Raw genomic sequence first — 13,435 nt, forward strand, 5'->3', positions numbered from 1 at the left:
TTCAGAGAAGCGGGGCAGTTTGAAGAGGTGAAACATGTACATGAAGTCTTTCTGAGTCTTAAAGTGCTGGTGACATTCAAAAAAAACCTGGAACACCCAGAGGTGGTATTCAGCAGGTTCTGACCAGTTCTGGAGAACCGGTAGTGGGAATTTTGAATAGTTCAGATAACTCTGACTGGCCTCGCTCCCATCTGTTCTCCACCTCCCAAGTCCCAGCTGATCAGCTGGGTCTTCTTTTGTTGCCCTGCACAGGGGAACAGAGCTGGAAAGCAGGTTAGTGGGGTGGGGAAGGAATAGGATTTTGCAGTAAGCTTCTCCCAGGAGTGGGGAGGGAATGGGGATTTTACAGTATCCTTCTCCTGCCACGCCCACCAATGCCATGCCCACCAAGCCACGCCCACCAAACCGGTAGTAAAAAAATTTTGAATCCCACCTCTGGGAACACCCTACTCTCCAAATTGTGATTTCTTTCTTTAAAAAATGAAAGAATTCTTGTGGGGCAAAATTATCCCTCAAGGCTCCAGATTTACCTTTTGATCCAATCATTTCCACCCCATTCATGACCCAAAACTAAAAGAACAGCCAGATCCATCAATGTTGGACCTACCTATTTCAATTGGACCTTTGAAACCCCTCAAAGACCCCTTTTAGATAATTCAGTTATTTCAGCTACCTTAACTAGCCTTATTAAGCTTGTGGCTCCTCTCTTTATTAGAACCCTGAACACAAAAGTGTCCATGGAGTAGCGTTAAAAAAAAATCAAGATGGCAACCACAAGGCACACAAAAAATAGATAGCACTTTGGTCACACTGTTGTAGATGCCATCTTGATTTCATAATCCCTTCCAGATACTCTTGTTTTGACATTTGAAACAAACAGTTGCTGAAAAACCCCTCTCCGTTTCCTCAGATTATATCTTTGTTACAAGCTCACTAACCAGCCTTTGACAAGCTATCAGTATCTCAACCCTTTTCCTTGTAATATAGTCATAAAAATATTGACCTATTTTAAAGCATTATTCTCAGGATGAATTAATTCTTGCAAAGTGTATTGAACACTGAGAGAGCTATATATAATCATTTCTATCACTGATGTGATCATCAGCATCAACACATCAGCATGTGTTAAATTTCATTAGAGAGTAAGAAACTGGTTTATATTTGTATCAAATGTGAATCTTCCCAATAAAGTAGTAGAAGGGAATTGATACAGGACCAATAATTTACAACAAACAAGCCATCTTATTAATCACATACAATCACATACATTGCCCATGTGTCATTTAACATTATGTGACTAAATGAACCAAAGAACAGCCTCTATTGAAAAGTATTTGAGATATTTGACATGAGAGTGAATGTGTCTTTCCAGACTACACCATCCAGGAGTATTGTAATCCCATCACAGAAGATATTACTTTGGGCAAAGCTCAGTTATAACAAACATTGGGTGATTAATATATTTAGAACATGAGAGTCCAATTTAGATATCACTAGCAAGTGAGGAACATATCATGTATCCATTCAGACAGACACATAATAAAGGTTTTTAATTTATGTTGGGAAAAATTAGAAATTGGCATGGAGCCCCCAATAAATAATAAAAGCCCCCTTTTGAACCCCCAATAAATAATTTCCTCCAGACTTCAGAAGGCCACGCTTCTGGGCTGGAATATTATCTGCTTCCTTCTTTTTATTCTTCTTAGCACCAAAAAGCAAAGACACTCACTCATCCTAACATTAGTCTCTTTGTTCCTTTTCATATTGATGTTTCAGTAAAGTTTATGGGAAATAAGAACCACATGATGTATGTCATATGCCATTAAACTACTTCAAAATTTTGTAGTAGAAGTTTCATCCCAGATTACATCAAGTAATTTAATAAATAGCAGCCATATCTCATGTTCCTGGGAACCAGAAAAGGATGGGCTTTATCTTGAAAGTATGCATTACCTAAGTCCGCATTAATGCATAAAATTTGCTTACTTGCTTGCTTGTATATAAAATATATTTCTAAGGCTGTCCGATTCAGAATTATTCTGGACAGTTTACAAAAAAAGGGGGGAGGGGCCAACATGCCTCACAATATCAGAAAAAAAATGATAGCAACCCACAGAGAACAATAAAAACCCTCTTCCCATATAACATTCAGCCTAAAGGAATCTGACAACCAACCACCCTATCCCAAAGCCAGGGGAATGGGTCTGGTTTTCAGGACTTGTTTAAGGACATCTAGGATAAAAGCAGTTCAGATTTTGGGGGGATGCTGTTCCAAAGAGGGGGTGATGCAACAGAGAAGGAACATTTTCTGGATCCCATTAGATGGTACTGTTTATTCAATAAGATCCAGATCATGCCTATTTTTTTGGATGGGCAGAAATCACAGAGACAGATGATCCCTCTTATAACCAAGCCCTAGGCAATGTTGCACTCGATAGGTGATAACTAACACCATGAATTGTACCGGGAAGCTATTGGTAACCAGTGCAGCTTATGAAGCAGAAATGTTTCATGGGCATAGGAAATCTCCACATAACTGCTCACACTGTAGCATTCTGGACCAGCTGTATCATTGGGCAGGACTGGGATGGAAATAGTGGCTCACCTTGATCTCTCAGTGGTTTTAAGTGTCATCAATCACTGTATCCTTCTGGACCAGCTTAGAGATTTGAGAATGGGAGCCAAGGTGTTAGAATGATATTCTTCCTTTCTTCAGAATCTGGTTCAGTTGGTGTTAATAGCAGAGAAGTCTAACTTTAGACTCTTGCTCTGCAGTGTGGCTCAGGGCTCTACTTTCTTCCTGCTCTTGTTTGGAATCTACAAGAAGCCCTGGATGTGATCATGGGATGAGGCACCATGACTATATTGAAGATATTCAACTGTACAACTCTCCCACGACACCAAAATGAAATGCTATAACATTTCTTTCTCAGCTGGGAAGATCTAGTTAGGGAAAAATGGGCTTCAGCTGAACCTTGGCAGGACCAAACGGATGTGGATTTTGAAGTCTCCCAGATCTGAAGACTTTCCATCTTTAAGTCTGAAGACTCCCTAGACAGAATTGCTGTTAAGTTTGGGAGTCCTCTTAGGCACATAGCTCCTGTTTAAGAAACAAGTGGCGGTCATGACTAGGAAGTCCTTTGCATACATAAATTCATCTTTGGATTTAATTATGCTCATCTCTGGATTGGGAGACCTCCTCGCAGTCACTCACATGTTAGTCAACTCCCTTTTAGACTACTGCGATGCACTGTACATGGAAGTCCCCTTGAAGAACACGTGGAAGCTTCAAGTGTCCAGAGTGGGACAATATAGACAATTTTGAGTATGTCATGATACATTTAGATAATACAAAAGCCCTGGTAGTGCAGTGGTTAGAATGCAGTGTTGCAGGCTAACTCTGCCTACAGCCTGGAGTTAATCTTGATGGGCTCAAGGTTGATTTAGCCTTCCATCCTTCTATGGTCAATAAAATGAGGACCTGGATTGTTGGGGGCAATATGCTGAAACCACCCAGAGAGTGGTATAAAGCACCGAGGAGCAATATATAAGTCTAAGTGGGATTGCTATTGCTATAGCACTACACCACGAACTGCATGACTCTTGGTCATGTGATCAAAATTCAGATGCTTAGGAACTGGTTTGTATTTATGATGGTTGTAGTGTTCTGAGGTCATACGATCACCTTTTGCAACTTGAGCAAAGTCAATGGGGAAGCCACAGTGGTGTATTAATCATTAAGCAGACTAAGCACATGCTTAGAGCACCAGGCCCAAAGGGGGAACCACAAAGTTGAGAATATGGCTTCGTTTGTACAGTATGTACAGGGGGGGGGCACCAAGATTTGTCAGTGCTTAGGGCACCAGTGAGCCTTAATCCGCCACTGGGAAGCCAGATGCATTTAACAACCTTGTTATTAATTTAACAACCGCAGTGATTCATTTAACCACCGTGGCAAGAAAGATTGTAAGCTACTCATTCCATGCGGCAAAACTCATTAACAACTGTCTCACTTAGCAACATAAATTTTAGGGTCAACTGCGGTCATAAAACAAGGATTATCTGTAGAGAGGAATTCCCTCTTTATTATCAGTATCAACCTTAGAAAACCAAGAGTATATCCTTCTTCAACTAATTGCATTGTGGAAATAGTTCCTTGATAAAAAGAAGTAGTCTTGGCTAAAAAGCCCTGTTTCACTCTAAACTCTCTATAACTGGCTGAACCTGGGAAACTATTGCCACCAAAGGAATTGCAATGCAAGACGATATCAGTAAAAGTGCATCTTAGCCAAAACAAAGAACTGAAACATAAACAAAGCAATCAATCTGGAAAAAGAAATTAAAAAGACAAAAACCTATGCCCTTCTTCTCATCACCACAAAGGGATAACTAGAAATCATGCATATGATAAAGAATAACAGATCAGAATAACAAAGTTGGAAAGGACCTTGGAGGTCTTCTAGTCCAGCCCCTGCTCAAGCAGGAAGCCCTATACCATTTCAGACAAATGATTGTCAAATCTCCTCTTAAAAACCACCAGTGTTGGAGCATTTACAACTTCTGGAGGCAAGTTGTTCCACTGATTAATTGTTCTAAAGTGTTAGGAAATTTCTCTTTAGTTCTAGGTTGCTTCTTCTCTCCTTGATTAGTTTCCATCTATTGCTTTTTGTCCTGCTTTTGGGAGAATGGGTTGACCCCCTCTTCTTTGCTGCCCCTGAGATATTGGAACACTACTATCACATCACCTCTGGTCCTTCTCTTCATTAAACTAGACATACCCAATTCCTGCCACTGTTCTTCATATGTTTTAGCCTCCAATCCTCTAATCAACTTTATTGCTCTTTATTGCTCTTCTCTGCACTCTCAACATCTTCTGTTATATTATAGCAACCAAAGCTGAATGCAATATTCCAAGTGTGGTCTTACTAAGGCATTATAGAACAAAACCCACAGTGACGGAAAAGAGCAATTAGGATTGCCCCCTGGTCAAATAGAATCACAATAGAATGCTCATATTCATACCTAACCTACACACAAACATGATCACATATGCAAACACAAAAAACAATGTTCAGAGCATGTTCAGGCAATCCTGAACTACCTCAAGAAGTGAACTACTTTACTCCTGGAAATAAACAGATCACTTCCTTTTCACTAGCAGCATGCCTTGTGTCTTATTAGCAATACTATGGCTTGGAAAAGGGACCCAGGAAATTCTTTTAACAAAATGAATAGTACACAGAGAAAAATCATGATCTGTTCTCCATTGTCTGAGAGTAGAGGACACACAACAATGATTTTAATTTACAAAAACCTAAATTGGAACGGAGTGTTAAGGAAGCTGTCTAAAAGTAAGAGCAATTCAACAGTGGAATTAATTATCCAAAGTGGTAGGTGTCTATGATTCTCAGTCATCCAGGTCATGGTTGTCCCAAAGGTGCTTTTTCAAGAGGCAAGTGGACTTTTTGGTTTTTCTTTGAACACGTTTCTCTTCTCAGCCAAGAAGCTTTTTCAGCTCTGAAGTGGTAGCAGGTTCCTGGTTCAGAGACTAGATAGCCTAAAGAGGTTCCTGTCTGAAACAAGGGGTTTGGATTTGATGTCCTAACCTTCAAAATCTATCATAATAGCCATGAGTTATAATATTTCTGGGGAAAAATTGTATTCATTATGAATCTGCTTGGCTCACTATGGGCATGGCTTTTTAGGCAGAGGCCTAATTTCAGGGTATTTGTTTTGCATGTTTTTAAAAATAAAAGATGGTGGGAAGGGCCACATTTATGAATTAATATGAATTAAAGCCATTTGACTTTAAGACTGATGGGAGAAGCCCACCTCCTTTCCTCTGACCTGGATTGGTAGCTCAAAAAATGCCAATGCACCGAGTATGAGGAAAGAACAGCTGCTGAGGCCCTTTTGCTGTCTCAGGAAATATGACAGGCCTGGGAGCCAGGGTGTTGGCTAATTATAAACTCACGCTTGGTGTACTTGTGTCTGGGGGAGGGCAACTGCCAGCCCCACAGCCCTACACTACACTGAGAAGATTGGGTCAACTGAAGCAAGAGATTCAGAGGGGGCTGGGGAAGGGGGCCTAGTTGTGGGGCAAAGAAGAGGCAGAAGGAACAAGAAAAGTCTGGTTCAAGGAGACAAGAAGGAGAGTTATTATGGAGCCCATATCTGCCCAAGAGGATAGCCTGAGGAAGAAGCAGCAGAAGGAAAAGGCCAAGAAAACTGATCTGGAACTTCCCCCCAGGCCACTCCGCTCTCTGCTGTGCCTCACCCTCCAGAACCCAGTGCGGAAGGCTTGCATTGCCATTGTGGAATGGAAGTATCCTTTGGGGGGGGGATGTGGGGGTAGCTTCTGGAATGATTTGTGCTTGGCCTGGGGTGTAAACAACTGAAATGTGGAAGAAGCAAGGCAAAGAGGAAAGTCTGAGAGATATTGCTTAACGATGCAACTCTTTTGTGACCATGACTTATAGTGCAAATTCTGCTTATGTTCTCTAGAAATGCAGGGATGGAGTCAGATTAGGTATTGGTCTTTGTCTCTTTGTAAGACAGGCACCAACAAACAGGGAAGAAGTCAAGCATTTATGTTGACCCTGCCTTCAAATGATGTGTAACTCAGGAATTACTATAATAACATGTATTTACGGATATTGTAATTTCTCTAAAGCGGCCATAAATGCCGATTTTGAAATAGAAGACCTGAATGCAGTCGAGGTGGTTAATTTGTCTGGCTCCTCCGCTGAATTACGCTGAGTTCAGAAATAGCTCCCTGTGCCCTCCTCAACTGATTTTATAACTGAGAGGATATAATAGCTGGGGTCAGATAATCTTAAGCAGGAAGGTTCTTTACAAAAACACCAACATTTCCCCCCCACCCTAAGGCTGCAGGATAGTATTGTATCTGATTCAAAATCGAATTGATCATTATACAATGTCTTTTTAAAAATTTCTGTTCAATTTGATTCATTTGTTTCGTCACATGAGTTATTTTATCCTAGTGTTTGTTGAATGGAGAAAGCATTCTGTGATACGGTTTCTTATTCTCTCTTACTCTTTGTGTAGGACTATAACCTGGATAAGATTGATTTGTACAGACGTATGATATGAAATGTGTCTAGACTAAAGTTAGAAGAATATGGGCAGAGATGTATATATGGGCAGTGGTTTGGATGAGGTGATCTTCCTAAAATCCTATTGAACATCATAGTTGTAATCTGAATGTAAAAACAGATTATCAGTCAGAAAAATAGTCATACTCTCATGAGTCACAGAATATAGTGTACATCCAGTAATCTATTTCAAAGAAACAAATGAAATAGGGAAAATATTAATAAAGGTAATCCTCAACTTACAATAGTTTATTTAGTGATTGTTCAAAGTTACAACCATTTTGAAAAAGTGACTTATGAACATTTTTCAAATTTATTACCATTGCAGCATCCCCATTGTCATCTGATCAAAATTCTGAAACACGGCAGAAATTTATGACAATTGCAATGTTCTAGGATCATAGAATAGAATATAATACTTTATTGGCCAAGTGTGATTGGACACACAAGGAATTTGTCTTGGTGTAAATGCTCTCAGTATACATAAAGAAAAGATACATTCGTTAAGAATCAAGAATCATAATGTACAACACTTAATGATAATCATAGGGTACAATCAACAATCAAATCATACTTGGAAACAGTCAATATAAATCGTAAGGATACAAGCGACAAAATTACAGTCCTACAATCACAAGTGGGAGGGGATGGTTGATAAGGAGTGATGAGAAGATTAACAGTAATAGTAGTGTACACTTTGTAAATAGTTGAACAGTGTTGAGGGAATTATTTGTTTAGCAGAGTGATGGCTTTCGGGAAAAAACTGTTCTTGTGTCTAGTTGTTCTGGTGTGCAGTGCTCTATAGCGTCATTTTGAGGGAAAGAGTTGAAACAGTTTATGTCCGGGATGTGAGGGGTCTGTAAATATTTTCACAGCCCTCTTTTTGACTCGTGCAGTATACAGGTCCTCGATTGAAGGCAGGTGGGTAGTAATTTTTTTTTCTGCAGTCCTAATTATCCTCTGAAGTCTGTGTCTGTCCTGTTGGGTTGCAGAACCAAACCAGACAGTTATAGAGGTGCACGTTATCCTCTTTTGCAACCTGACAAGTAAAGTCAATAGGAAAGTCAGATTGACTTAACAACCATGTTACTTTTTAATAAGTGCAGTGATTCACTTAACAACTGTGGAAAGAAAGATCGTAAAATGGGGCAAAACTCACTTAACAAATGTCTCACTTAGCAACAGAAATGTTGGGCTCAATTGTGGTGATAAGTCAAGAACTACCTGTATTAGTTAATGGATAGACGAAAGAAAATGAATTTTTATCTTTTCCCTGTTTATATTTGGATAAAAACATGTGGCAAAACAAGCAGACTTTAAATTGTCTTGAACACTGAAGCAACTAATTCTAAGTGATGCCATGTTTCAGGCATGTGGTGTGGTGGAAAAGTGGAGAATTGTTCAGTTCTTCTCTCAAAAAATATATATAAAACTTGGCCCAGCTATGGATAACCAACAGCAAAAATTTCATCACCAGGAAAACTGCTGCAAATGAGTCTGTAGGAAAGAGATATTAGCAAATTATTGGCAAATTAGCTGCAGGTATTAGAATGCAACTGGGAATGTGAAGTAGAGAGCCAGTTTGGTGAAGTGGTTAAGGCACCAGTCTGAAAAGCAGGAGATTGTGAGTTATAGTACCACTTCAGGCATGAAACCAGCTGAGTGACTTTGGGTCAGACAGTCTCTTTCAACCCAATCACTTCATAGGGTTGCTGCCATGGGGAATATAGAAGGAGAAAGGAATATTAGGTGTGATAATAATTCCTTCGAGTTATTTATCAAAATAATAACAGCAGGAAATAAATAAACTAGGTTATTCTTTGTTCTTATTACACATTCCTTCTTTCCTTCCTGATTTCCACCCTAGTTCCCAAATCCCTTGAATCAAGTGCAACACTCCCCCCCACCCCAAAAAATCTCACCCCTATCTTTCTTGTAGCATCATAATGGCCTCTTTTGGCCCTGCCCCCTCAAATGTTGCCCACCCTTGACATAGTGTAATGTGCGAACCCACCATATTTCAAATAGTGACTCTGCTAATGGCTAGAGAGTGACAATAAATTGATGCCGTGATAAACATTGATAACAACATCGAGACCAGTTTGAATATGCCAGCACTCATTGATGCTAATGCTGGTCACAATGATATTCTTTCTTCTTTGTAAAATAGCAGGGATAGGAATACATAAGGAAAAAATGAAATGAGAATCATGTATACATAAGTCATTTTTTGCAGTACTGTTGTTACTTTGAATGGTCACTAAAGTTGTAAGTTGAGGACAACCTGTAATATCGATCAACTGATCCTGCTGCTTATCTTGATTTGAAGACTGGGCAGAAATTTCGGGACTGAACCAAAGAAAGCAGCAGCATTAATGCAAGATCTTTGACATAATTCAACAGCCCAATAAATACTCTTTTTGCCTGTAGCATTATATTTATGTGGAAATATAAAAGATTAAGCAAACATTATCTGGGGTATTCTAAATGAAAGGCAGTGATGTTTGTCTTTAGGATCAACCAGAAGAGCAGATGCAAATACTATAAAACTTGGAAAGGCAAGACAATTGCCTGATAAATGCCTTGTGTGGAGCACTGTCTCAAAGTAGTTGTGCATTTCACATACCCACCAGCTGTATATGTCTCCATTTCTCTGTTTATCACAGCTACTTGGTGCTTTCACTGTACATCATTTTACTAATTGCTCTAACACGTCTCTTCTCCTAATTTAGCCATATGGATATAAGTGCCTAGTCTTCATTCTTCATGCAAGCAAGCAATTTGCACTGAACATAGAATCTAATCTTAGAACTCATTTGGTGGGTACAATGTTGCCTCTTTTAAAGGGAGGTACACCCCAATTCCTTTGGTTTTGGTCACTGACGGTATGAATTTTTGGAGAGGAACTCCAATTTATAAACTGAGTATTTTTAATTGAAAATATACAGTATATTACATATAGCATGGATATAATGCTATAGTGTATAATTTTAGTGTTCCCATTTCATAAGGTTTCTTCTTTAAAACTGTTTATTTCTTATTTAATTGAACAATTGTTTCTTCTCCTGGCTAATGCAAATACTATTTCTCACCTTTGTATTTTCAATTTCTTTTTGACTTCCCTTGTTTCTCTAAAGTCCAGTTTATGGTACTGAACTTGGTAAGAAGCAATCAGAAAATCTGAGACCAGAACAATAATTTATGTTCTACATGTTGATCTATCCATCCATTTCTGGCAATGTCCTTCGAAAGCTTGTTCCCTTCTTTTTCCTTTCTTGTTTTTTCCGTCAAACAATTCCTTTCCTTGCGTTTGTGTTTTATTTAATCAGCATTTTCAGCATTTGCCAGGACATAAATTATTTTCTTATTCTTGAAAGGTCAGTTGCTTATTCTTTCTCAAGCTCGTTTGTTATTAAAGCATCATGTTTCTTATTGGAAAAAATACAATATTTCATATTACTTAAAGTAAAAGTTTCTTGAATTGAGCTCCTGGTGCCTACATGAACCCATCCGTGTAATTTCATGAAAACTCTACAACAATGATTTCCTATCGTAGTCTTGCAAGATTTCTAACCAATGCCAATGGGCTTGAGATTTCCTGGTGGTCTCCCTTAATTCATATATGTGTATGTCTATATATCTATGTATGCACACACACAAACAGAAATATACGTATCTGTAGTGTGTCCACATGTAGTCCTCAACTTACAGCAGTCCATTTAGTGACCATTCAATGTTACAATGGCACTGAAAAAAAGTGACTTATGACCATTTTTCACAGTTACGACCTTTGCAGCATCCCCATAATCATGTAATCAAAATTCAGATGTTTGGCACCTGATTCATATTTATATCCATTGCTGTCCCACTTACCAACATAAATTTGGGGCTCCATTGTGATCATAAATAGAGGACTACTATATACATCAATGTCTATACACATCCAAATTATTTTGTTTTGTTATTTTTCAATTATAGAAAAAAGGAGAGTTTAACTTTTAACTAATAGCCACCTAGCGTTTTGAAGACAAATTAGTAGGTCATAGTTTCTGTTTCCGAGTGATTTTTGACATATCTCTTGGATATTAGTTGCCCACATGGCAACACTATAAGCTGCTATATCTTAATTTCTCAGAATATCTCTTTTCTTTCTTCATAGGTACAAAAAGCTAAATGACATTGAAAGCTGCCTAGAATTAAATAGTGAAATCTTTTCTTGTATATCAAAAAGCAACTATGTAGAGTCATTTTAAATGGAAAAGTTGTGAGGGGAAAATGCTTATTTACTATGCCATTCCATGTTTTTAACATCATTTTTATCTAGTCGCAATCTGATGCTTAACTATGAATCTATCAGTCATAACGTTGCTGGCTAAGATTCTTTAGGATCATAGTCAGTACATTTGTGGAAAGCAACCACCACATATCACAAATGTGACAACAGCTACTGTATTAAGCAAATTTAGGCTCACATTTGGGAATGCACTGAAGTTCCATCAGTCACCATTTCATTTATGGTTGGATTCATCTCACTATTTACCTTGTGTACTTACATTATTATATACCCAGTCTGTCCACCATGTTGAGTCTTTGGGGTAGGAATGAGTTTTTAACCTCTTTGATGTGGATAGAAAGCACATTTATCAGCCCTAAAGCCAAAAGTTCTCTCATGACAAACAAAAGGGGACAGTGAAATGTGTGTGATAGTAAGAGAGAATTAGAAGAAGCCTTTTGCATCAAGTTACATGATATGCATCTCAAAGACCCTCACATGCCTGCAGCTAATAAACTATGTCACAGTTAGAAAATGTTTTATCATAGATTAGAGATGCTTTTCCTCCAGCCAGGAAAGTAACCTTTCAGAGGGTTGCCAGATAAAGTGTGTTGGGTTCCAGTGTAGCCAAGGATCATCACACTTCTGAGTGTTAACTAGGGCACTCTTTCCAGAGTATCATTTTCACAATAAATTATGTATAATTTCATTTAAAGATAGTTTAAAACAAAAGCCAATTAAGTGCCTTAGCTCTTAATTGGATAATCCCTTGCAAAGCTAAGCAGGGTAAAACAGGATTATAATTTGGATGGGGGAACCACTAAAAATCTCCCAGCTGCAGACCAGACTGGGAAGTTCCCAAAACATCCTGAGAGAAATCAATGGCAACTGACTTATGTATGGTTGCCAAGGAAACTATGTGGTTGTGTCCATGAAGTCACCAGCAGTTGAGTTCAGTTCAAGCTAATTTTTATTTTTTTTACCTAAATATGGAAAAAGAGAAGAGTTTTACACAATAGCATTCATTAGAGAATATTGCTATACAGCTAGTCTTCAACTTATGACCACAATTGAGCCCACTGTTGCTAAGTGAGACACATTAAGTGAGTTTTGCTCCATTATACAACTTTTCTCACCTCATTTATTAAGTGAAGCCCTGCAATTCTTAAATTATTCACATGGTTGTTATGTGAATCTGGCTTCCCCATTGACTTTGCTTATCAGAAGGTTGCAAAAGGAGATCACATGACTGCAAGACATTGCAACCGTCATAAATGTGAGTCAGTTGCCAAGCCTCTGAATGTAAATCACAAGACCATGGGGATGCTGCAATTGTCATAAATGTGAAAAACGGTCAAAATGGTTTTCAGGACCATTGTAGCTTTGAACGGTCACTAAATGAAGCGTTGTAAGTCGAGGACTACCTGTACTTACTGTCTTCTGTATGTGTCTTTTTGCTCAGTCTAAAAATTCTCATTAATTAATGTTTGTTATGAACCAATATCTAATCTAACATGCATTCCAGAGTAGACTTTTGTACCTATTCTTTCATACAAAAATTTGAAGTATAGTTCCCAGAATCCTCATCAAGAATGGCTGACTTAAGTGGTAAGCACTAGGGTGTGAAAAGACAGACTAACATATCATTATTGTTTCTATTATTTATTGTTATTCCTATTATTGGTCTTTGCCACAAACTATACAATCTAACCCAATATTCCTTAACAAGCATTTTTAGGCCCTTTGAAACCATCATCCTATTAACAATCTTTGCCAACTGCATTGCTCTGGCTATCTATCTGCCCATGCCTGAAGATGATACCAACAAAGTAAATTCCAGACTCGTAAGTCACTCTTAATTTCTTTTATTCACTTTCAAGCTATTCACCTATGCAGAGCATGCTAGCTGAGGAATTTTGGGAGTTGAAGTCCACACATCTTAAAGTTGCTAAGGCAGAAAAACTCTGCTTAAAGTGTGCTGGAGAACAGACTACTGTATTTCTTTGGAGCAGGGCAAAATAGAATGGTATTTTCTTTTCACTAGCAG

General features: G+C 38.4%; 1 protein-coding gene across 2 annotated transcripts in view; it reads left to right on the top strand.

Annotated features, from left to right (window-relative positions):
• Positions 1 to 5,918: 5,918 nt before the first annotated feature.
• The window catches only part of CACNA1S (calcium voltage-gated channel subunit alpha1 S), a 71,158-nt gene continuing 63,641 nt past the window's right edge, over positions 5,919 to 13,435 (top strand). For both annotated transcript variants that reach the window (XM_026716854.2, XM_087929682.1), the window contains exons 1-2: positions 5,919 to 6,325; positions 13,127 to 13,232. In XM_026716854.2, the coding sequence (XP_026572639.1) occupies positions 6,162 to 6,325; positions 13,127 to 13,232 (270 nt within the window). In that variant the 5' untranslated portion in view covers positions 5,919 to 6,161. The remainder of the gene's footprint in view (positions 6,326 to 13,126; positions 13,233 to 13,435) is intronic.

Source organism: Pseudonaja textilis, chromosome 3 (genome assembly GCF_049901715.1).
Source record: "Pseudonaja textilis isolate UNSWEBS1 chromosome 3, rPseTex1.2, whole genome shotgun sequence".
In the NCBI taxonomy this organism is placed as follows: domain Eukaryota; kingdom Metazoa; phylum Chordata; class Lepidosauria; order Squamata; family Elapidae; genus Pseudonaja; species Pseudonaja textilis.